Below are 27,645 nucleotides of genomic sequence, written 5' to 3'. Positions count from 1 at the left end.
TAATTTCCCAGAATTTATCGAAATATATATAGTAATATATGAAGGTCCGGGGTTAAAAAGATGCACCACCGATGTGTCAAAAACCAGTAAAGTTAAGCATTGTTAACAACAACATTTAAAAGTAGAGGGAAAAAGATGTATAACCGGCTATAACCTGATTCTCATGACTTTGCTATCGGGAGGTAAACGGTTATCTTTGAAAATCCATAATAAAAGTATTTTCTTCCGTTGGTAGTTTTTTAGCATTAGTTAAAATGTAATTATTTTGTGAAATACTTTCAAAATTAAAATAAGACATTACACCTGTTTCCCTCCGGGCCGTTAAAAGTTACCCCGCCTATAGGGTAAAATAGTCTAGATAACATATTGTTGAAAGACATCAAAAAAGCACATTTTTACAATGATGAAGTAGCTGGCAGTTTCACTAAACGTAGTCAGATAATTGTTCATTTGAAATGTGTTATTTGTTGTGATATAATTGTTATGGTTTTCATAATATAGTTTATATTTGCTCAAGTCAAATTCGACATTTGTGCCTCGCCCTGCTCTACATAAATACTTTTTATTAAATTTACTTTAATTCATCGAATGTTACTTGAAACTTTTCAAAAAGAAGGTGAAAGAAGAAATACTTAATTGATTTTCTATCTCTCCTCCGAAATTTGAAAATTTTGTATAAGCTCAGTAGTATTATTCACAATTATATACAAAATCCAGAATCCAAAAAGAAACTGAAAAACTTGAAAGGTAATCAATAAGTCGAAAGACCTAAAAACACTTGGATTGGATTATACCATATGTTTTCTATAGAAAGTGTATAAAACTTCCAGTTTGATTGTATTGGCAAAATATAGACAAACTAATGGGGTTTATTGTTTTTATAATACCTAATTGTATACAGCATTCAAACAACGCATCCTTATGCACTTAAAGTATTAATATTTTTGATTCTCTAGAAATTGTTTAGAATATACCTTACCTAGCAGAACAACGTTTGCCGGGTCAGCTAGTATATATATATATATATATATATTATATTTATTAATTTTCACCTGTAGGTAGCGCCGTCGGCGAAGTGACTGAGAATGAAGGCGACTGTGGCGACAGAGGCGCTACCGATGCTGGTGGTGACGGCCTTAAAATTCTGTGTTTCAAAGATCCTTCTTTACCTGATGGCACCTGAAAAATGATAAAATAAAATTTTAAATAAATAATTTAATTTTATGGACTGATTCTGCCGCATAACAGAAAAAATGTTATAGCAAGGCCATGTTAAGAAAAACTTCCCATACTAATTGGAGCGCATTCCATAAATAACTAGTTATATTTAATTAAAACTCAATACTTCACTATTCTACGATGATTTTATTAGAATTGATTATATGAGATATTATTTTCTATACATTCTTTTGTTTTTGTATTGCAAATATCATGGCACACTAAATCTAACTTGGAGCAAATTTGCTCCACTAATATTGACAAAAACCATGCGGTTGGTGTGCAGTCAGGCGTATTTTTCATGTTGTCATATAGAAAACCTAACCAAGAAACCGCATAAATGTCCAAAAAATGATGTTAGATAACACGGTCTTTCTGACTCAGCTTCATAATGTATGAAAGACGTTGCAGTTTATGTGTAAAACGCCTGAATGCGCAGCAAATACATTACATTTCGGCAGTGTTCAGTATGATTCAGTAGAATAATGTATGCAAGTTGGAGCGTAACATAGCCTTATTATTAACTTCCCGTAGGGTAGTTATAGTAATGGGCCAAAAATCGAAAATGAAAATTTTTGCATTTCTCGACGTTTTCAAGGTTTCTGAACATTTCGGCATACCTCAGAAAAATGGACGTGTGTGTGTGTGTGTTTTGTATGTCCGTATTTTTTCGTCCACGTTTTCGGGCGTACGGATCAACCGATTTGAATAGTTTAAAAAACATTCGATTTGTATTGATAGGGAGATGTGCTGATTAGTTTTTAGCAAATGCAGGTCCGGCCGTTACGGAGATACGGAACAAAGAGTGCAGAAAATACAAATCGAGTTTTTGAGAGAACGGAGTATCGGATTTGAATGATCTAAAAAACATTCAATTTGTAATGATTGGGAGAATAGGTGATTAGTTTTTGGCAAAGACAGATCCCGCCATTTCGAAGATACAGAGCTAAATGTGCAAAAAATGGCAGTTTTCGAGTGAACTAAGCGTCCGATTTGAATGATCTAACTAGCTGTAAGTGGCATTCTGTCTTAAGGCAATTAAGGCATCGTGCCTTAAGGCGAATTGCTGGAACTTCCCGTACCAAAAATTATTATTTTTTTTAAAAACGATTAACATTTTTGAAAAAAATTTACTTCGAAAAAATAAGATTTTTGACAAACAATTAGACTTTTTTTATTTTTTTTTGTTTTGAAAAAAATGTTTTCTTTATTTTGACATATTTTGAAAGATCTAAACTTTTTTCAAAGCAATCGTACTGCTTTAACTGCATGAAGACGAAATATCAAACCGCGTAAGCGCCGCGTCGACGTCTAACGCGTAAACATTGGTACGGAACCCATAGGAATGTAAACCAAAATTATACTTATTGTTAAAATCTCTATAAAATATTTGATAATTTGATGTGCATATGTCTAATGATCATTTTTGACCGCCAAAAGGCATTTTTTTTACTTTTTCATTAAATCTCCAAAACCGCTAAACCTGCCTTTATGAAAATTTGATCGGATCTTCACCTTGTCAATACAAGTGAAATGTTTTTTTGAATTATTAAAATCGGACGCTCCGTTCTCTTAAAACCTGAGTTACCGTTTTCGGCACTTTTTGCCCCGTATCTTCGGAACGGCTAGACCTGCCTTCGCCAAAAACTAATCAGCACGTCGCCTTATCAATACGAATCGAATGCTTTTTGAATTATTCAAATCGGTTGATCGGTGTTCTCGAAATCTTTATTAAATTATTACCATAAATTAAAGGTTTATAAATATAAAATACAGAAATTACTGGTAAAAATCATATTTCCAAAAAATACTAATTTTTTTCTATTAAAATATTTGTATCCAATTTTATAAAACCTAATTTCTAACCCTACCCATAATCATCCGAACACACACATATATACGTACACACATGCACGCACACGCTCATACACATCCATTTGGTATGCCAAGGTACGCCAAAATGTTCAGAAACCTCTGAAACGTAAAGATATATAAAAATTTGCATTTTCGATTTTTTTGCTATTACTATAACTTACCCTACGGGAAGTTAACTAAAAACCACACAACGATCTTAGATAACAAGGTGTTTCTGACGCAGCTTCATAACATACGAGTGACGTTGCAGTTTATGCGTAAAACGCCTGAATGCACAACAAATACATGACATGTTTCAGTAGCACAATGTATGCAAGTATGATTCAGTAGCACAATGTATCCAAGTTGGAGCGTAACATAGCCTTGCCATAACATTTTTCTGCGTCCTCTTACTATTTTATCTTACCTTGAATCCCTGTTCACATTCGAAGCTCTTCCCTACACCAGTGCTCATAACGCACTTCTGCTTAACCAGCTCCAGCTGCTGCAGCTGCTGCTGCTGCAAATGCTGCTGCTGCTGGTGTCCTCCGTACCCAACAGGCGGTTTTGGAGGTACAAAACCTCCACCACCATTTCTCATATCATAAATCTCCTTCGCATAAAAATTGGTCAAATCCTGGTTGAAGAAATGTTGTCCAAAATTCGTCGTCGGTACCATTTGGCGGTAGGAACTTTTGGTATCGATTGGCGGTGAGGTATCTGACAAGTTCCTTGGTAAAATTATTTGGCGGTTCAGATGGTGGTTTGTGGGTTCTTCTCGCCTCCTGTCGTTCGTGTAATGGTTCATAGTTTCGTAGTGCTGAGGGTAGTGTTGCTGGTTTTGGTATTTCAGGGAAATTTTTGGCTGGTGGTTAAAGTTGTGATTGGAGTCTTTCGGTTGAGCCAAGTCTACAGGGCCTGGCGTCGAGGATTGGGGATGGGGCGAATCCGGAACACCGTTGGAGTATCTACAAAAAAAAAAAAAAAACTAGTTGGTTTGGTATTTTGCCTTAAGGCAAGTTACATGAACTTCCCGATATGTGTAAATAATCGACTTAATCTTTTATTATCGTATATATACATACATGCGTTAAAACATGAAACATAGTAAGTATGCTAATATGTATGACTTACAGGAATATATTTATTTTAATCTGGATTTTTGTTAATCACCTTGAAACAATGAGAATAGTTGTTAGAGTATCTGATAGTGTAGTGTAAGTAGAATTTTGCATATAAATTTGTAAATATTTCACTCATTACTCATTAATTTAGATTTAGCCACTTTTAAATTATTAACAATATATTTTATGTGATTTTGAAATTTTGAGGGAAAAGTTTGAAACTTCAACGATTTTCTATTATTCAACCTCTCTTAGACCTGTAATATTTTAAGATGTTCGTTAAAACCTTGAACCTTATTATAAATCCATGATAGATAAATTAATTTGTGAGTAATTAGAAGTATTCCGAGAGAATTTATTACACATAATTGAAAAAGAACGAACACGTTAACTCGGAGTATTTTCTAAAAGCAAATTTTCAAAAATCAACAACTTTTATAATTAAACCAGTTTCCATAGGACTTTAATGGTTTAGTATGTTCATTAAGACCAAGTACTTTATCGTTATACCAAGTAAATCGTCTAATTTTGATTTTAACAAATGTCAAAAAAATTCCTTGATAACAGAGAACTATCCAAGAAGATTGAAAAGAGAAGCGCCACTGGATTTAAGCCATCAACTCTCCTGATAAAAAATTGAAATAACTTAATCATTATTTATAAGAAATTATTCAATAAGTAAATAGTTAAAATTATATAATTATCAATAAAATATTGTGAATTTTATATCAAATGGAAAAACAACTACTGAGTTGTTTTTCCCAACATGCCCTTGTAGTATAATGTCCCTTTCGGCCGACTATTGTAAATTCATCAAATTAATTGAATGTCCTTTACTGGACAGTTGTAAATAAAAGAGATAAAAAAATGTCAAAATAACTACTCATTTTCTCAAACTTTGATGAATTAAAATTAAACTACTTGTCGTAAGGCAGTAATATTTCAGTAAGTTCCATAAGACCATGATATATATCGCCAAAAAAAAATTCCATAAAAATCGGCCTAATTTTTTTTTCAACAGTTAATTACAACAAAACTGCTCGGTAGATTTTCACCTAAAACTAATCAGTATTGTTCCCAACTAATATCTTTAGAACAGTTTTTGATTTTTTAAAATCGATTCGGTAGTATGAGCTTAAATGTGGACGAAAAGTTTAACACATTTTCCAAATTACAAAGAAACGGCTTGGCAGATTATCACACAAAACTGACAAACGATAGTCCTCATCGAGATACATCAAATGGCTTTTAAATTTCTGAAATCGGTTCAGGCGTTTTTGAGCAAACTTCGATGAAAGTTCTAATTTTGACAAATGCCAAAGAAACGATACTAATTTTTGCAAACTTTGACGAATTTTTAAAGCTAAACGAGTTGTCGTAGGTCCGTAATATTTCAGTATGATCTAGAAGAGTATGGTATTTACCGTCAAAAAAATAATAATAAAAACTGGCGAAAAAAATTTTTTTAACATTTAAACCTTATTACAAGAAAACGGTCCGGCCGATCTCTACCACAAACTAATCAGCACGATTCCCAACCAATATCTTTCGAACGGTTTTTGAATTTTCAAAATCGATTCAGAATTGCGGGCTAAAACGTGGACGAAAATTTTTTCACTTTTCTGCAATTTACAAAGAAACGTCTCGGCCGATCGTAGCGCAAAACTGACAAACGATAGTCCTCATCGAGATACAACGAATGGCTTTTAAATTTTTGAAATCGGTCCAGCCGTTTTTGAGAAAACGTCGATTTACGGCAAAAAATCTGTTCTCACACACACATACTTTTTCCTAAAATTCGGTCTCATTCGATTCAGAATGGCTTGAAACGTCGATAAAACATAATTAGATAATCGAATTTTTTGATGAAAACAAACTCCTTCGGGAAGTTAAAAACCGGTTTTCTGAAATGTCGGTTTTTGTATAAACCCTAGTTCACACACTCGCACACACACACACATACTTTTTCCAATGTTGATCTCATTCTATTCAGAATGGCTTGAAACGACGAGAAAACATAAAATTAGCGAATCGGATTTTTTGATGAAAACATAAACTTCTCCTTTGGGAAGTTAAAAACAAATTCATACATCTATCCAATTATCACCCTCAATCGTCTACTGACCTTTTCGCCACAGGTCTAGCAAAGTCCCCGCCGCTTTTGTGGAGCCTAAAAAGCGCCTCATGAGGCACCCCATTCAGGAGCGCCTCGGTGCCTCCTAAACTCCTCAAATCACCAGCTTCCACATTGCTTCCTAAATGCATATGACGAAGTCCCAGACAATTAATCTGATCCTGATTCGGATGCTGTTTCATTCCAGGATGAATAGCCTGAACTTTGATAGGGGCACCGGTGGAAGATGAGATCGGTAAAGAGGTTCCTAGATTTAGAGGTACTTGGGTCGTTGGTGCTGGGACTAAGTTGAGAGAAGGTGCTGCGGTGCCCAGATTTGTAGAACCAGGAGGCGCTGGAGGGTTCAGTCGGGTGTGATGGTGGTAACGGTCTTGGGTTGAAGACGACCTAGAAAATATATGACATTATATGATGCATAAAATCAAGAAGCATATCCCACATCAGGAAATTAGAACTCGACACAAATATCATCAAATCTCTGCTTAACCCAATAAAAAGACTGAAGAAGAAATGGCCTGATGACCTTCCTCATCTATCATCATAAAAGCATTCACCACTCGACAGAGTAGCTAATGCTCAGTTCCAGCCATAGTTGATGTTAAGATTATTATTTCAATATTTTTGTAATTTTATTAACTTCCCGTGGGGTAAGTTATTGTAATGGGCCGAAAATCGGAATTGAAAATTTCTACATTTCTCGACGTTTTGAAGGTTTCTGAACGTTTTGGCATACTTCAGAAAAAATTGATGTGTGTGTGTGTGTGTATGTATGTACAAATATACGCCCACGTTTTCGAGCGTACGGATCAACCGATTTGGATGGTTTAAAAAACATTCGAGTTCTATTGATAAGGAGATGTGCTGATTAGTTTTTGGTAGAGGCAGGTCCAGCAGGTACGGAGATAACGAGCAAAGAGTGCAGAAAATAGAAATCGAGTTTTTGAGAGAACGGAGCATCCGATTTGAATGATCTAAAAAACATTCAATTAGTAATGATTGGGAGAAGGAGTTATTAGTTTTTGGGACAGGCCGGCTCAGCCATTTCGAAGATACGGAGCTAAATATGTAAAAAATGGCAGTTTATGAGAGAACTAAGCGTCCGATTCAGATGATTCAAATAACTTTCTGCTTGTTTTAACAAAATAGTTAATTTTGGAAAAAAAAATTTGTTTAATTTTTTTTTTTTTTTTAATTTTTTGTATATCGAAAATAATAATTCAGATTTTATTTTTAATTCTGACTATAGTTCTAATATACTTAAAACAAATAATTTCAACTCTGCAATTCAGTTTATATAATTCTTATAAATATTAGACAATGTTACAATATTTATAATAATCTATTTGAAAACAATGAATATTCCTCGAACACATCGTTACGGTACGGGAAGTTCCAGCAATTTGCCTTAAGGCACGATGCCACCCACCCCACTAGTTTTGTTAATATTCTGTTTATTATTTACATTTATATTTTTGTATTTAGGTTTAATTTTTTGTTTTTTATATACTCAACAGTTTTGTATTATAAAACTTGAATAAAGTTTTGATAGACAAAAACAAAAAAAAGATGATTTTTTGAATTGATGATTTTTTTGAAGTAAAACTAGGGTGTAAACCGTACAAATGCAACGGAAGTGCGTTACGGCAGATAACAGTCAATAAGAGTCGAATGCCAATGATTCGTCATTCGCTCTCGTTGATATCATTTCTATACGCGTCGATTGTGATTAGTCGTCGCGTATGTGAATAGAGATCTGTCGTTGTATGTGTACCGGCATCAACGTTGTATGCGTACCGATATCAACAAGGAAATCGACATAGATAGATAAACATTTTAAAGTTACATCCTAGTACTAATCTTGTCTGAACCAGAAGATTATTTTCCCTGTTCTTTGAAAATAAAAAAAAAAACAATTAAACATTTGTGTCGTGTACTAAACGTAAGTTTATTGATTAGAAATTATTTCTATAATATTTGTAGTTTCTATAAATCTTTGAGGTTATTACAATGGAAAATATTTTTTACGCAAGACAGATATTACAGCTGTTTAAAGAATGAGATTATATCGCCAGCGAAAGAGTAAAAAAAATACAAGCAGTCAATGAATGTATGTTAATTTTAATTACATGAAGTTCTTTAAACGCAATTATTACATGATGAGTGAAGTGTTTTGTGCATTAGTGACACTAATGAATGATCCAGCCCAAGTATTTAATACATTAAAAAACTAAAAACCACAATAACAAACGAAAATAAAAAAAGTTGTAATAATTTTTTATCTTCAGAAGCAATTGTTTTGTCAATACAAGCAGAAAGTTTTTTAGATCATTCAAATTGGATACTCCGTTCAGTTCTATCTATTTCAATCTATTATATTTACCTATGGTGGTGACTGAGCTGGTTCAAATGGTGGTTAGCCAAATGGTGGTGCATATACGTCGAATAGGCATGTCCTCCACTTATCGCAGCTCCTTCCACCGCCAAATTGGTCGCCGAAATCATTTTCTAAGTTCACCAAAACTTAGTTAGTCGATGTTAGTTAGTTGATGGAATATCTGAAACAATAATTAAATCATTAAATAATAAATATTTATGTATTTATATACACTTGTGTGCATTTTACATCTAGACAGGATGGTACGAGTACTCACAAGTGATAAGGCAGGCAAATCTAAAAAAAAATCCTTATCAAAAACAGAATACGTTTTCGCTGATACGACAACAGCTCTAATCTCATAATATTTCAGCAGACATACATTCTAGTGCATTTCATGTGATAATTATCAGCATTTTTATTTTCGCTGATATAATGTGTGGAAACGGACACTTTGTTTATGTAATACATATTTTAACTATAAATCACAATCTAACTATATTTGTATTTATTATTTAATTTCATTATTTTGTTCTGTGTTGATTTTTTAAACAAAGTGGCTTATATAGATGGCAACCCAAACGGTTGTCCTATCTTTGTATAACAAAAAATATTATTACAAATTTTGTAATACTAAATGATTAATTTTTATTGATACATCAACAACGGGTAAGGGCTAACACTTGAAACCATATTGCTATTTATAATTCCAAGTGAGAACAGAGGTCAATACTGCTTGATATCAAGCTGACCAAACTAGGTATCGCACTTGAAACTTCCTTAGCTCTGACCACTTGATCACGAACGATTCCGTACTAATTACATAATGTTTATTTAATAACAATTGCAACAAAAAATTAATTAATCGAGAAATTTTTTCGTTTCTGTCAACGTTAAGATATTTATTTAATTATTCGAGTTTGTTTTATTTTTTTTTAAATTCTGACTAAAGTTCTAATATACTTTAGACAAATAATTTCAACTTTGCAATTCAGTTTATATAATTCATATAAATATTAGATAATGTTACAATATTTATAATAATCTATTTGAAAACATTCAGTATTTCTCGAACATTTCGTTACGGTACGGACAGTTCTAGCAATTTGTCTTGAGACACGATGCCATACACCTCACTAGTTATCTTTTATATTGTAATTCTTTAGAAAATTTAGTTTTGACGATAATGTTGGTGTTATACGTACATTGAATGAAATCACAAAAAACAGTACAAATAGTTACATCATTAATTTAGATAAAACATAAAATTGGTCCTAAAATTAAACCTTGAGGAACACCTAATTTCATTCGTTTTTACTCCGAAATAAATTGCGTATAGTCGTTATTTAAGTAAACATTTTAAGACCTAAATGATCTAAACATAGAGATATAAATACTGATATAATAATACAATAAATAGCAATCAATAAAAATATTAATTAATAAATAAATACTATTTATTTGGTACATTTTTTCTATTTTTTTCTTGTTACGGTGGAGACGCCTTGTAGAAAATTATTAGATGCACAAAATATTTTTATTCTCGTTACGTAATATTTATCTAGAGTTAATAATAAATGTGTTATTGATACACATAAATTCCTTATCTGTGAGATAAATTTATGTCTATATCTAGTCAGATTTTTTATTAAGATAACATTCTCTTATGCTGACTCACAGCAGCACGCGCTGCTGTTTTCATCGATAAATTTTGTCTATCGATAACTTATCGAAGTCATGTATATGTATATATATATATATATATATATATATAATAAAAATTTAAAGTATAACACATACCTTTTATTTAGATAAAGTATTTAAAATGATAAAAACATTTAAAGCAAATTTTCTTATAAGAACATAATTTATTTCTTTATGCAAAATGAAGGATTGTTAGTATTAAAAGAATAATTTAAACTAATAATATATTCCACCACGAAGAAATCGTATTAAACATAACCATCTAAAATTGTCTGACTGAGATATAATAATAATATATAGATATATAAATAAAATAAAATTGGTAAGTTTGTATGTCATTAAACTGTTCCTAAACGTCTGATTTCAAAAAAATTGTCTTTGTCCCAGTGGATTTCCAATTAAAAAAAGTAACTAGTTGTAAGTAGATTTTTCCAAGACACAAAACATGAGCTTTCCGATACACTCACACCTGAATAATTATTGCTTGTCTTAAAATATTTTTTTTAGACAAGTATTATAATAATGAAATTTCGTCCAATATTTACCTTGTTCATTATTATATCTATACATTTAGTTTTTGATATAAAGTCTGATGATGGAATGTAGTTGTTGCAAATAATTAACATTTTAGTACAATTATAATTATTCAATGAAAATACATCAATCAAATATATTAAATTCATAATTTAAACAAATTAATTTCATTCATCATTTCAGTAATCGAAATTATATCGAATAGCTTTTTGTGAATACCTGTTTATTTAATTTAATTCGCTTTGTACAGATCATGTACAGATATACATATAACTTCATATATATATATATATATATATATATATATATATATATATATAATGTATATATTTATTATAAATGTATTATTATATGAAATGGATGGAAGAGGCACGTGTCGGCCACGCGCAGACCGACTTTCTCTTTCCGACTTATCGGAAAACGTTGGAAAACAGATTTTCCACAGTCAAGTACATGGCCAATTATATATTAATACATTATATACACGAATATATAAATATATACATTTGTATATATATATATATATATATAATGGAGAGGAAAAATATTGTTCAATGTTGACTGCTGGTTTCAGTGGTTTGTTTTTGTTCAAAGAGAATTATAAATTTAATTAATTAACTCGTTATTTTTGTATATATATATATATATATATATATATATATATATATGATAAATTTCTTGGAGGACGTAACATCAAGTGAAAAATTAATAAAGTAAAGTTTTACGTCATTATCAGTGGTTTTACAATTTTGAAAATAAAACAGAAAAAGTAACGTTAAAAACTAAATGTAAACAGAGCAAGAATAAAAAAATAAGACAAACTATTTATATCTCAATCTTAAATTAAACTAGTGGTGTATAACATCGTGCCTTAAGGAAAATTGCTGGAACTTCCCGTGATGTAATGAAAAATTCGAGAAATATTAAATGTTTTCAAATAGACTATTGTATAACTTATATATGTTTACGGAAAAAAGAAAATAAACAAAACTTAATCAATCGAATTTAAAATTAAGGATATTGTATAAAATTTCTAAGAATTATATAAACTAAAGTGCAAAGTTAAAATTATTTATTTGAAGTATATAATTGAGCTTCAGAACTTTATCTAGAAAAAAATAAAATTCGAATTACTTTCAATATTCAAAAAAAAATTTTTTTTGGGAATAAAAAAAAAATCCCCAAATCATTTGTTTCGTCAACACAACAGAAAGTATTTTGAATCATTCAAATCGGATGCTAAGTTCTCTCAAAAACTGCCGTTTTTTGCACATTTAGCTCGGTATGTCCTAAACGGCTAGACTTGCCTATGCCAAAATTTAATCAACTCTTCTCACAATCATTACAAATTGAATGTTCTTTAGATCATTCAAATCGGATGCTCCGTTCTCTTAAAAACTCAACTTCTATTTTCTGCACTCTTTTCACCGTATCTCTGAAACGGCTGGACCTGCCTTTGCCAAAAACTAATCAGCACATCTCCCTATCAATAGGAATCGAATGTTTTTTGAACCATATAAATCGGTTGATCCGTGCCAAAATGTTCAGAAACTTCTGAAACGTGAAGATATGCAAAAATTTTCATTTTCATTTTCGGCCAATTACTGTAACTTACCCTTTGACGTTTCAGAACAAGTTACATCCCATCATCAGCTTTTGCATTAAACACAAAATATACAGGAAATAATAGGGTACGGTTGTGCCACTTTTTTTTATCAGTATGTGAGTACAATTTTGTAAATTGATATTTTGGAAATTGTATTTTGGTTTCAAAGTTTGGATTCTTTTATACAATCGGCTGAGCCGTTTCTTTAGAACTAGCAGAAAAATGCAAAATACTTTGCTCACATTATAGCCAAAAATCCTGAAACGATTTTAAAAATTCAAAAATTATTCGACATAAATCATTTGGCAATCGTCCTGACTAGTTTTTGACGAAATTGAAATAGTTAAAGAAATGTATTCTAAACACGTGCAAAAAATGTTTTATAGATTTTCTGAATTTAAATTAAAAAAAATATTTACCTGTGAGTCCGATCTTCCTCGTATATATCATAATTTTTTTAATTGTAACTTCTTTGTTAATTACATAGTTATACGAATTTTAAGGAATTAAAGTTTGAACGAATAACAAATATAAATAATTATACCAAAATCCGCATTTACCTATTTTATAATGCAATTACCTCTTATTTTATTTTTATTACTTTAAAAATAACTTGACATTTACAACGAAGACGTATAACGCTCCATTTCGAGATCGAGCTCGTCGATTTTTGAAAATTTAAATTTCAAATTATTATTTCAGTCGCAAAAACTCGAATATTAAACAAATTTATTCGCCAAACATTGTATAATTTTTGTGCATTTTGTGTGCAACAATGTCTGCTTTAATAAAATTAGTATAAAAAAACGATTTGGAGTATTTTAAAAGTTTCCGTTATACATATTTGAATTTGAGTAAATCGATAATGGAGATAAATAGAATTGGTAAATATTTTAACGTTTTGTTTAAAATTATCAACAGGAATAAATTTTATAATTTTATAATGAAGTTATTTAGTTATTATGAAATTATTGGAATTGAATGGAAATCAATTTTGAGCAAGTACCAATTTGTCTTTCTATATTAACAACAAAATAAATTTGTTTGCTAACAATAAGTAATATTTTTTATAATAATTCTAGTCGAGTTCTGGTCACTATGTATGCAAAGAATGTTATAAATAGATTGTTGAATATGTAAATATATATTTATATATGTATAATATTATATTCCGAGTAAATGCTGAAAATGCTGAGTAAACAAGCTCATGTGTAAACATCAGCTGTGCCCAAGATAGAAGTTGACACCGAACTATTCTCTTATTAAAACTTATATATATATATATATATATATATATAAAATTTATTTCAGAAATCAAGTCACTGCCAAAAATAAAGCAGAATAAAAATTTATTAAGCATATTGCGAAAGAGAAGCGTCATCACTACGTTTATTTATTGTTTTTTTTCGTTATGAAGCTGAATGAAACATACCACAGCAAAACGTCTTTTAAAAAAATATTCCTCAAAATGCAGTACATTTAATTTAAAAAAAATCACGTTTACAAAGCTTAATTTAGGATTGTTTGAGTTATTAACTTCCTGCAGGGCAAATTATAGTAATCGCAAAAAAATCGAAAATGAAAATTTTTATATATCTTTACGTTTCAAAACCTTCTGAACATTTTGGCATACCTTAGAAAAAATGGATGTGTGTGTGTGTGTGTGTGCGTGTTCGGATACAAATTTTCGTCGACGATTTCGGGAACACGGATGAAGCGATTTGAATAATTTATAATATATTTTTAATTTGAAAAAACATTCGATTCGTATTGATAAGGAAACGTGCTGATTAGTTTTTGGCGAAGGCAGGTCTAGCCGTTTCGGAGATATGGGGCAAAAAGTGCCAAAAACGGTAACTCACTTTTTAGGAGAATGGATAATTCAAAAAAAATTCACTTGTATTGACAAGATGAAGAACTGATCAAATTTTCATGAAAGCAATTCTAGCGGTTTCGGAGATCTAGTAAAAAAAGTAAAAAAAAAATGCCATCTGGCGGTCAAAAATGATCATTAGACATATGCACATCAAATTATCAGATATTTTATAGAGATTTTAACAATAAGTATAAATTTTATTCATATTCCTATGGGTTCCGTACCAATGCTTATCCGTTAGGCGGCGACGAGGCGCTTACGCGCTTCGATATTTCGTCTCTTTGCAGTTAAAGCAGTACGATTTCTTTGAAAAAAAGTTCAGAATTTCCAAAATAAGTCAAAATGAAAAAAACATTTTTCTTTTCAAAAAAATTTTGTTTTCAAAAAAAAATTTTTTTTTCAAAAAAGTAATTTTTTTCAAATTTATAGTTTCGAAGTAAAATTTTTTCAAAAATGTTAATCTTTTTGAAAAAAATAATAATTTTTGGTACGGGAAGTTTCAGCAATTTGCCTTAAGGCACGACGCCTTAATCGCCTTAAGACAGAATTCCACTTACAGCTAGTTTTTACTTAAATGCCATCTTGTAAGGTAGCAAATAAGTTTTACTTCAATCGCGTGTGAACCATACGCGCACTCTTTTTTTTAAATTTTCTATTCATTGTCTTTCTAGTTTGCAGATAACACATATTACACACTTACACATTTTTTAAAAATTGTCATGTTAATAAAATTGTGATTTTTTGATAAATGCAACAGTTTTGAAGTTTATATTATATTCCGTATAGTAGTGCATTTAGTTTAGTTCTTAATTTCGATTGAACGAAGGCTAGGATTATAACCAAAACGTATGGAATTTAAAACATTTTTCAATAATTCACGTTTTTTAATAATGTTTATGTATGTATGTGTATATATGCAATATATAAATTCGTTTACAAAGGTGTCCGTTTCCACATAAATATATATCTTTGTACCTCGCGTGGCCATTTACTTTGATTATAGTAGAATTCGAGCCAAGTGTGCGAGCGAGAGCGAAGTATCGATCGCATTGATTGGAAAGAGAGGCATGTATATAGAGGAGTATATAAACGGGTCGACCTTGAACTACGAAAAGGCAACTCCGACACTCCACTCCACTCCTCCACTTCACCTCATCGTCGGTGTGTTTGTCAGCCTAATGTTTGTGTTTGTTTGTGTGCAGGATAAAAGAATATATAATGGATAATATATAATGGATACGTATACAATGTATATATATATATATATATATATATATATATATATATATATATATATTAACTGGTAGAGTCTTGGATTTGTGTATATTTTGTAGAGTTTCAAACAAGAATCCAAAAGTAATAAAAAACAAGAAAAGTTTTTTAATAAACAATTTCTTTCTTTATTTATTTATTTACTGTCGACGTTTCGGAACTAGGTACGTTCCATCCTCAGGACATCTGTCAAGAAACATGATCTTGATAAGATTTAAGCAAACAATATGTTTAAGAAAAGAAAATGGATTTTTCTTAAATAATAAATTAATTGCAAAAAATAATAATGTACAGAAATATGATAATATGATCAAAATGAAAATGATAAAAATAAATGAGTGGATTACATAACAGGATATTAAAAATGATAAAAATTTTTTTTTGAAAATTATGAAAAATTTTAAGAAAAGGTTAATGACAAAATTGAATTAATTACCTGTATGTTTGAATATACGTTAGCACTTTTTCACTAAACAAGATTTTAACAAAAAATGAATTTATGAGTTATTTTTCAGCCGAATTGGTAAATTTTGTAAATCAAAATTACTATAAGTTTTGTCTTTTCTAAAATTATTATTTGAAAAAAAATAAAATTAAAATAATAATTTTAAAAAAGACAAAACTTTCTAACAAAAAAAGACAAAAAATTCTAGTTTTTCATTATTAAACATAACCATAATATAACACTGGGTATTCATGTTGGATTATTTTAATTTAATTTTTTATTATCCAAGATATCCAAAATTGCATCTTAAACTTCTCCTATATTGTCTAGGCTTATAAGTGAATTGAAATTTTTGGCAGATGACAGTTTTCATTTATTTTCAAAGACAAACAATGTCTTAAATATTTTCAATGTCAATAACATGCCGTTTTCGCAATTTGTTCCATTTATTTCTACAATATTACAATATTGTTATGATCGCATACATCCTAAAAAAAATTCCTTAACAAACTCCAGAAAGATTTATCAAAATCGGAATAATCGTTTAGGAGTTTACATACATCATTACAGAAGAATTTTATATATAAGATATATATATATATATATATATAAATATATATATTTATTATATATATATATATTTATATATAAAGGTTGGCAACAGGGTGCGGGGGCGTGCAGCCCCTAAATGTGCGCCTAGCAGCACGTAGCTGTATAATAGCTGCAGCTGCGTAGGCGCTAAATGCTACGATAGATTATTTTTAGAAGACGACGAATTAACGATTTGCACACTTTTGTATATGTATATATATATATATATATATATATATATATATATATATACATATATATATTTGTATCAACGTGAATGCTTTGTATTATATAACATGTATTGTGAAGCGACCTTGTTCAAACTTTTTTTTACTCAATGAATATTTAAGATTTCTTCGAAACATTTTATATATATATATATATATACACACATATATACATGTATACATGTATATATATATATACATATATATATATATATATTTATATATTTATATACATTATACACACCTGTATATTTGAGTGTTTGGACTACATTATTATTTCTTATCGTGACAAGGTCATTATCAAAAAAAGTTTGGGATTTACGTTATATACACATAAAATGTGTATATATTATATTATATATATACATGTAAATATATATGTGTGTATATGTATATATCTATAAAAGCCGATATTGTTCAGATTCTTTTAATGGAATTCTTACTACGTATATCTGGTTGTGAGATATCGAAAAAAACGATATGACATTTTATTTTTTTATCAAAGAATAAATTCAAATAATGATTAGTTGAAAATTAACAATCAAAATCATCAGAACAAATAAAATACAAATTGAAACATTTTATTTTAATTTTTTTAAATTTCATACGTTTCGACATATTATGCAATGTCATCTTCAGTGAACTATAAATTAAAAAGAAAACAGAATATAAATAACCAAATAATAAAACAATGCACTTTTGCATTTTCTGCACTTTTTATACCGTATCTCCTACACAATTGGCCTGCTTTTGCCAAAAACTAGCCAGTACACCTCCCCATTAATAGCAATCGAATAAATGATTTTGAATCATTTAGATCAGATGATCCATGCTCTCAAAGTCGTCGATAAAAAATTGTACCCGTGCATACATACAAACACTCATTCACACCAAAATGTACGGCAATCTCTGAAACGTGAAGATATCCAAAAATTATCTTATTTTCTAACTTATTCTATAATATTGCACAAAGCATACTAAATTATTTGTTGTCATTTTAAATAAAAATATGAATTAAATTTTGCAATGTCAATTATAATTATAACAAGTTATTTTAAAAAAATGAACTTTAAAACATTTAAAATTTGATAATTCTCAATTTCTTTTGTTGATACTAGTTTTGTATATTTGAATAAAACAAGATTCCGAAAAGCGTCTCTATGATTGCGTATTTTCATGTGAACAATGATCATAAGTTTGATTTTGGTTCTTATTTTGTGAAACATTGCAAAGCTGTTTAAGACTGTTATTCAAATATTAATAGACAATGTTATTCAAATTGTTAATTCTAGCAGATGACGTCGTGCTCTAAAATTTGGGTTAATTTTAAAAAAATATATGTTATATATAGTAATCGAAAAAACATCGAAAATCAAAATGTTATATATCTTTACGTTTCAGAGGTTTCTGAATATTTTGGCATACCTTAGAAAAAATGAACGTATGTGTGTGTGTGTGCGTGTGCGAATACATACTTTCGTCGACGATTTCGAGAACACGGATCAACCACTTTGAATAATTCAAAAAACATTCAGGGCAAAATGCTAGAAATGATAATTCAGTTTTTGAGAGAACGGAGCGTCCGATTTGAATGATTTAAAAAACATTTTATTTGTACTGACAAAATTAGAACCTAATGAAATTTTTGAAAAGGCAGGTCTTGCAGTTTCCGAGATCCAATAAAAAAAGTAAAAAAAATGTCATTTGGCAGGCAAAAATGATCGTTAGACATATGCACATCAAATTATCACATATTTTATAGATATTTTAATAATGAGAACAAATTTTGTTTACATTCCAATGGGTTCCGTACCAATGTTTATCCGTTATACTGCAACGCGGCGCCCACGCGCTTCGATATTTCGTTTCTACGCTAACTTATCGCGGTTGCTTGAAAAAAAAGTTCTAAATTTTCAAAAAATTTCAAAGTATGAAAAAGTTAAAACTTTCCAAAAAGGTACATTTTTTTCAAAAATTTTAAAAATCTCAAAAATCTATTTTTTTTCAAAGTTTTATAAAAAATTGAATCTTATTTAAAAAATTTAAATACAGGTACGGAAAATTCCAGCAATTTGCCTTAAGGCACGATGCCAAATTTTAAAAATCTCAAAAATCTATATTTTTTAAAGTTCTATAAAAACTTGAATCTTTTTTAAAAATTTTAATTACGGGTACGGGAAGTTCCAGCAATTTGCCTTAAGGCACGATGCCATGCACTACTAGTTTTACTACAAGTTTAGATTCTAAATGTACCCAATTGACTTTTACACTTATATTTTTCTATTTCTTATAATTAGTCAATATATCCTTTCCTCTCTCAATAAAATTAGTGTTGCCTAGTGCGTACTCCGACAGAACAGACGAAACGGCGCACGGACGCGAATAACTTGGCAACAACTTTGCAAATTTGCAAAAGATTGGGCCAGAGCCAAAAATCGCAAAAGTTAATTATAGTCGAATTGTAAGGAAAACACACTTAAGACCAACGACGGATTAACTAACTTAAGACTCTCTCTATACTATGACTAAATGATTAAATGAAATGAGATAATCAAGAAGTTTAACTATTGGGTCAAAAATAGATAAAAGAAAATTCATTTAATTGTAATTTCATGTATTTAATACAGGCAACACTAATTTTATTGAGAGAGAGAAAAGGATATATTGACTAATAATAAGAAACTGAAAAATATTAGTATATAAGTCATTTGGGTACATTTAGAACTTAAACTTGTAGTAAAACTAGTGGTGCATGGCATCGTGCCTTAAGGCGAATTGCTGGAATATAAATAATATATAATAGAATAAATTAAAGATATAAACAATTGCCTGTTAAATTATAAGTGTGATGATAATATAATATAAAGCCCATAACAAAAAAACAAAATTAAAACGATGAATAAGAATGATTTGTACAAAGGTATGTGGTAATATAAACTAGAACCGAAACATTTTTGCTATTATTTGTTTAAAAAAAAATTAAATAGATTACGCAAAGGTAAAAAAAAATTTGTTAACAAGTTACAAGTGTGATGATTATATGGCATATTAAAATATACATATATATACTAAAAGGTATAAGAAAATGTAAAAACATGTACAGAAAATCCAAAATGTAATATTATTTAAAAATGTATACAAAAAATTTGTTCAACAAAACATATGCACAAAATTCTTGAATATAAAATTATGTGAAAATTATTTGAACGTCGAAAGAAATTGAAAGTAACATGTGGCTCGCATATGCGAATAATCTTGGAAATATATATATATATATATATATATATATATATATATTTAAATAATAAAACATGTCCGCATTTTACGAACGAGTGTGCGTGGCGTATGATTCTAGTTAGAATCTTATAAGAGATAAGTTCGTCGACCTAAGGCGACTCAATGCTCAAGAACGCATTCGTGAGTATTATTATTTGTTTGTGCGAATATATATATATATATATATATATATATATATATATATATATATATATATATATATATATATGGAGGCTTAGTCCATATTAATACCAATTGTAGTCATAATAAATTTCATAAAATATTATTTATATTTGGTTTATTTTATGTATGATTAATATCCACGACACTATGTGTTGTCATATTTATCGTTAATAAAATGTGATTGGTATTTTCTTATTTATAATAGAAAAGAAAGGTTTCAAGAATTATACATTTTAGGCAAATTCGACTAGGGAGAAACAAAAACCGTGTCCGATCTGACACTTGAATTTCCTTTTGTTTTTCTCAGTGCTGTCACTATATGGGCCAATCTGTCCAGAGACATGTGATGCGTGTTGACAAGCCGCTATGCGTGTTGGCAACCCGCTACATCACTCCGCCCTAATGAAAAAGATTGTTTCGCATCTCTGACTGCCATTCTTGAACTTCCTTGTAAATTTCTTTTGGTTGAGATTGTGTGATAAATTGCCGTGTTGGCTTGTTGAGTTTGTTGATTGCTTACGTGGCCCTTCGCTGGTGAGTTAGCGGTTGAGTAGATGTGGCCCTTCGCTGGTGAGTTAGCGGCTGAGTATATTTGACACTTCGCTGGTGAGTTAGCGGTTGAGTGTATGTGGCCCTTCGCTGGTGAGTTAGCGGTTGAGTGTATGTGGCCCTTCGTTGGTGAGTTAGCGGTTGATTGTATGTGGCCCTTCGCTGGTGAGTTAGCGGTTGATTGTATGTGGCCCTTCGCTGGTGAGTTAGCGGTTGAGTGTATGTGGCGGTTGCCAAATTGTTTGCTCCCTGTCTGCTGCCATGGTGCTTATTATCGACTTATTTACCATGATAATAAGTGATTTATTGAGCACGTGTTGTTGTTGATCTTGAAGTGCGTGGTCGGAGTCTCAGTTGTATGCTTAGAATGCTCTTCGAATTATGGAAGTTGTGAGCCATTTATAATAATTATTTATATTTTTAAAAATTCTTTTCTTAATAATTCTTGAGACTTCAATTTATTTTTTTTTTCTTGTGCTACTTCAAAATATGTCTTGATCTTCTTACCTTCTTGTATGTGTGTTACTAGTTCACTCTCGGGGTCACCAAAATATAGAAGTGTAGTGGTGCTCCGTAATTAATACCAATATTGTGCAAATTGTAGTAATAATAAATTCCATAAAATATTATTTATATTTCGTTTATTTTATATATGATTAATATCCACGACACTATGTGTTGTCATACTGATCATTAATAAAACGTTATTGGTATTTTCTTATTTATAATGGAAAAGAAAGGTTTCAAGAATTATACATTTTAGGCAAATTCGACTAGGGAGAAACAAAAACCAAATACGATCTGACACTTGAATTTCCTTTTGTTTTTCTCCGTGCTGTCACTATATGGGCCAATCTGTCCAGAGACATGTGATGCGTGTTGACAAGCCGCTATGCGTGTTGGCAACCCGCTACATATATATCAGTACGAGTGTGTGACTTTACGCACATAGTAAAAGTAACAAGAGTAAAATTATGTATGATTCAGAAAATAATTACGACAAGTGAGACAGAGGCGGAATCTATAAATAAAATAAATTGGTAGAATAATAAATTAATAAAACGATATACTTAATGTTGTAATTATTTTAATTGGTTATAATTTTGTAAATTACGTTTAAATTCTAATAATCACTTGTTGTCATATTAAATATTCTTAGATTGTATATTTTATCAATAAAAAATTGTATCTTACAACATAAATCAGAAGCAGAAAAAAATTTATATTTATTTTTAATACTTATTTGAATATATTTAATTGATAAAATTAAAATGGCAGCTATGTCAACTCAAAACAAAATGGCTGCTATGTCAAACTCAAAAGAAAATGGCGGCATATACTTTAGTAAAAGTGTTGAGAAGCCCAAAAATAAAAAGTAAATTAAACGATGAGGTATATTAACAATGCAACATAGATAATCGATAAATAAATAAATCGGTAGAAAATTTAATTTAATTTAATTGATTATAATTTTATCAATTATGTTTAAATTCTAATAATCACTTGTTGTCATATTAAATATTCTTAGATTGTATATTTTATCAAGAAAAATTTGTATCTTACTAAATAAACCAGAATCAAAAATAATTTATCTTCATTTTTAACACTTATTTGACAGTTAAAGCAAAATGGCAGCTATGTCAACTCAAAACAAAATGGCGGCTATATCAAACTCAAAAGAAAATGACGGCATATACTTTAGTAAAAGTGTTGAAAAGCCCAAAAAGTAAAAAGCAAATTAAATAATGAGGAATTTTAACAATGCAGCATTTCGTTCGTCAGTAGAGTCCAATTTTTAAGTTAGCTTGATTTCTAATATTTCTAATATATTTCCATCTCATATTGCATATTCAAAGACATTTTTATATTTTATATCTTTGTGTTTCAGTTTGCTCGTCAGTAGAGTCCCTTTCTTGTTTAGTTTGATTTTTAATTTGCTCGTCAGTATAGTTCATTACCTTTTTTTAAATAGATTTTTGCTTTGAGATAAATGAGAGGAAGAGATGGATAGTTGAAGAAAAAAGGAGATTTAGATGAAGAGAAAGAGATAGATGGATGGAGAGAAGGAGACAGATAGATGTTAAAAAGAGAAGTATTGAAAAAAGAGATAGACGTTAAGAAAATGACAGATAGATTGATAGAAAGAGACAGACATATGAAATATTGTGTGATTTTTTATTTGTTCGTCAGTAGAGTCGTTTCTTCTTTCAAATTGTTTTTTTTTATTTGCTCGTCGGTAGAGTTCTTTTTGCTTGTTTTAAATTGATATTTAATTTGATTGACACCAGAGTCCCTTACGTAAGTTTTATATAATCCTAACAATACAACCCCAGACTTGTTTTCTTGCATTTTGGAAGTATAAAAATTAAAATTATATATTTGTCAAATTTGTTAGTCAAACTTTCTTTCTAATTGTAATTAAGAAGATGTATGCAACTGCAACAAATGCAAGACGAATTGTATTTTTAATCATTGAGCATGTGTAAGAACAAATAAATCATAAGAACTTTTTAGAAAATTTCAGAAATTTTCATAAAAGACGTATAAAATATGTACAAAAATATATTTAAAATGATGTAACATCATAAGAGCCTATACTTAAAAAATGAATTTTTTGTGTTCGCCTATATATTATATCTGAATGAGCAATGTTGAGTCATCAGGCAAACCTGAGGATTAAGTTTTACGCAATCGGGCAACACCTTTGATGGGATAATTTCAAACAAACGTGGTACTTGCTCTCTAACATTTTATAGAATTAAATTCGCCAATTTTACTTATGTCCTCTAACTTTAACTTAATTAATAATGAAATAGACATTCACAACACTTCACCTAATCAAATAATCTCCATCTGCACAAGTTAATCTTTTTATTTTCTTTCAAATATCTCATTATTTTCTTATTCTGTTTATAAATATTATTGTTACATTCTGCATTATATGCAATTTTATCTTACCATTTTATGTTACTAACTATATATTTTAATTTTGTATAAATTTTAATTGTTATTCATTATGTATAATAATTGTATTTTTGAGTCCTCTTGGAGAAATCTGTGGCCTATATAATTAAATAAATAAATAAATAAATAAATAAATAAATAAACAACCAAATTCAAACAAAATTATATATTTAGTAATTAGATCATTTAAATTAAAAAATTCAAATGTTCAAATAAATATATATCTTACATATAAAATTCTTATGTAGCGATGTGTGTAAAGATACTCTACCTAAACGATTATTCGGATTTTGATAAATCTTTCTGAAGTTTGTTAAGGGAATTTTTTAGGAAGTAAATGATTATAAAAATATAGTAATATTGTAGAAATAAATGAACAAAATGGCAAAAAACGACATGTTATTGTTTGATGTTGAAAACTTTTGAACTGTCATCTGCTAGAAATATCAATTCGCTTGATAATATACAAAAAAATCTAATGTCTACACACACACACACACATATATATATATATGTATATATATATATATATATATATATATATATATATGTTCATATATAAATGTCAGAGTAACTTTCGCGTAACAAAGTGACTCATTCGCGTTTAAACCAACACCCGGAGACAACTCGAACATGTTTCAATAATTATTTTAAATTAAATTAATTGTTTGTTCAATAAATAATCGTTAAAGAAACATACTGTAGTTTGTTGCACGTCCTTCTATCTGTCTGCTATAAATATAACATTTATTTTTAACACTATTCATTAGAAAACATTTTTTAAAAAAATCTAATTTTGCTTATACGTGGTCTGTTCAAAAAGTACCCGGAATTTTCGTATATAAATATAAAATATTTATTTATTCGTCTACATTAATGTGGTCCCCTTCAAAGTAGTCCCCCCCAGATATAATACACTTATGCCAGCGTTTTTTCCAATTTTCGAAGCACCCTTGATATTCACTTTTTGATATGTCCTTGAGCACTCTCAGCGATTTTCTTCAATCGAGGAAAACCGCCGTCCTTTCATGGGTCACTTCAACTTTGGGAATAGGAAAAAGTCACACGGAGCCATATCTGGTGAATTTTTGCACTTTGCAACACTTTATTTCATTTTTTACGCAAAATTTAATACAAATTCTTTGACTTTTCAATTCTTCCATTGTAAAAATCGCCGAGCTCAGAAAAACACGTCGAACCTTAGCGACTACCACAGACAAAGTAAACAGTGAATATAGCTGAAAATTTCATCATACTTTAGGGGCATGTATACCAACACAATAAAAAAAAAAATTTTGACAATCAGACACTCCAGACCCGCGAAATTTAATTATTAGTAATTCCGGGTACTTTTTGAACAGACCACGTACACTTAATTTAGTAAAAAAATTTGATTTAGTAATATTCCACATGCCATACACCACTATTTTAATTACCATTTGGCAATTGCCACTTCATCTAAAAATACACAATAAATTGAAAGTTCCAGCAATTTGCCTTAAGGCACTATGCCATACACCACTAGTGCCTATAACAAATAATTACATTACGGTAAGTTTCAGCAATTTGTCTTAAGGCACGATGCCACTTGCAACTAGCAAGTATCATTTACCACTTACCACTTCACCTAAAACTACACAATAAATCTAAATCTAAATTCCCTCCAGTTCATATTTTAAAAATCTCCTCCTACGATTATTTACAACTTGTCTTAAGTATTATTATAGAGGTCTGCGGGACCTCTGAATAATCCCGTTGGGCCCCCTTCGGCCCTTTTGTTGCCGTCAAGTGGATTTTTGAAAAGAATCAAAAGAATTTAACAGGACCGTGTTAAAAATGTGTTAATCGCTTTAACAACTTAAATACATTCGGGAAAAACCAGCCTGCAGGTAGAAATATAAAATATTATTATTTCTAGTATACCTGGGAATAGGTAAAGCATTGGTGGACAAAGATAAAAGAAATTCTTTACATCATTTTTGTAGTAAAAAAATTTTTGTGACTATATAATTTAAATTTAATACGATTGCAAAATTCTAGTATATAGTGCTTACATCAACTAATTGTTGTTACACAATTAATAATTGAATGTTTACACTTGGTAAACAGATTTCAATACGTTTTGTGTGTTAATAGATCAGTGAACCTAATAAAACGACATATACCTATAATTATAAAATATGAATTTCATTAATAATTGATTTTGCCAGAATAAATAGAGGAGCTAGGGGCTGGTTGTAACAGTTGCTATAAAATATATAATGTCTGTAGGGCAAGTTATAGTAATCGCAAAAAAATCGAAAATGAAAATTTTTATATAAATTTACGTTTCAAAACCTTCTGAACATTTTGGCATACCTTAGAAAAAATGTGTGTGTGAGTGTGTGTGTGCGTCTATGTATGTGTGTGCTGATACAAATTTTCGTCGGCGATTTCAGGAACACGGATGAAGCGATTTGAATAATTAAAAAAACATTCGATTCGTATTGATAAGGAGACGTGCTGAGTAGTTTTTGACGAAGGCAGGTCTAGCCGTTCCGAAGATATGGAGCAAAAAGTGCCGAAAACGGTAATTTGGTTTTTGAGGTAACGGAGCGTCTGATTTGAATAATTCAAAAAACATTTTACTTGTATTGACAAGATGAACCACTTGTTCAAATTTTCATGAAGGCAGCGGTTTCGGAGATCTAGTAAAAAAAAAGTAAAAGAAGATGCCATCTGGCGGTCAAAAATGATCATTAGACATATGCACATCAAATTATTAGATATCTTATAAAGATTTTAAACATGCGTACTAATTTTGTTTAAATTTTTTTAGGTTCCATACCAAGACTTTTCATTTTCAAAGTTCACTAATACAGTTCAAACAAATTTCGAAATCGTAAGAATTTTTTTTATCAAAATTTTCAAAAATATACAAAGTTTTATACTGTAAACAAAAATTATAAATTTACAATTCAGTTTAAAAATGTATATATCTCATATGCCTTATTCTTATTCTACTCGTGAAAATATATCTTCAGATGGATTCATTCAGCAACTTAATGTAAACATTTTCAAGTGTTTTGAGCAATAAGATCGTCACTGTATATTAGTTATATAAACGAATAAATATATAGTAATTATAAATATATCTTTGAAAATATTTAAAACAATAAAAATTAATTACAGATCAATATTTATAGATTATTAATTTATTTTGCTCGAATATTGAACTGACTCGGAAAGTTCCAGCAATTTGCCTTAAGGCACGATGCCATGCGCCACTAGCTACCCTACGGGAAGTTAATAATGGCACATATTGTTTAAAGTTTTAAACATTTTACTTGATAAAAAATATAAATAGAAAGATATTAAAGTGTAAATATAACAATAAATAATTTATCTGGTTTTACAAAGAAGTGAAGCGTTGGAAAATAATTGAGATATCGTGTAGAAGTGACTAACTGAGGTCAAACGGTTAAATATATATATATATATATATATATATATATATATATGTGTGTGTGTGTGTGTATATATAATATTAATATTTGTATCTATATTTATTACATTGTGGAGAGATAATCCCAATTAGTACAACAATTAGTCGTGTTTACGACAGCGTATTAACTCGTAGACGGAATTATTGAGCCCGAGATGATAAGATTTGACACTTGCTACAATTTATTATCGTCCAATTATATATATATTTACAATAACAACACTAGTGTG

General features: G+C 29.7%; 1 protein-coding gene across 2 annotated transcripts in view; it reads right to left on the bottom strand.

The window, feature by feature from the left end:
- Nucleotides 1–27,645, bottom strand: part of LOC113387623 — a 66,814-nt gene that overhangs the window by 5,099 nt on the left and 34,070 nt on the right. For both annotated transcript variants that reach the window (XM_026624973.1, XM_026624972.1), the window contains exons 3-6: nucleotides 8,711–8,885; nucleotides 6,322–6,717; nucleotides 3,500–4,040; nucleotides 1,053–1,179 (exon numbers count right to left, since the gene is read on the bottom strand). In XM_026624973.1, coding sequence (XP_026480758.1) covers nucleotides 1,053–1,179; nucleotides 3,500–4,040; nucleotides 6,322–6,717; nucleotides 8,711–8,832 — 1,186 coding nt within the window. In that variant the 5' untranslated portion in view covers nucleotides 8,833–8,885. The remainder of the gene's footprint in view (nucleotides 1–1,052; nucleotides 1,180–3,499; nucleotides 4,041–6,321; nucleotides 6,718–8,710; nucleotides 8,886–27,645) is intronic.

The sequence above is a fragment of the Ctenocephalides felis genome, unplaced genomic scaffold, assembly GCF_003426905.1.
Source record: "Ctenocephalides felis isolate EL2017-DRISC unplaced genomic scaffold, ASM342690v1 CF-g0.4_SCAFFOLD_03572, whole genome shotgun sequence".
In the NCBI taxonomy this organism is placed as follows: Eukaryota; Metazoa; Arthropoda; class Insecta; order Siphonaptera; family Pulicidae; genus Ctenocephalides; species Ctenocephalides felis.
Note: the sequence above shows the minus strand (reverse complement) of the source record. Positions and strands in the feature narration are given on the sequence as shown.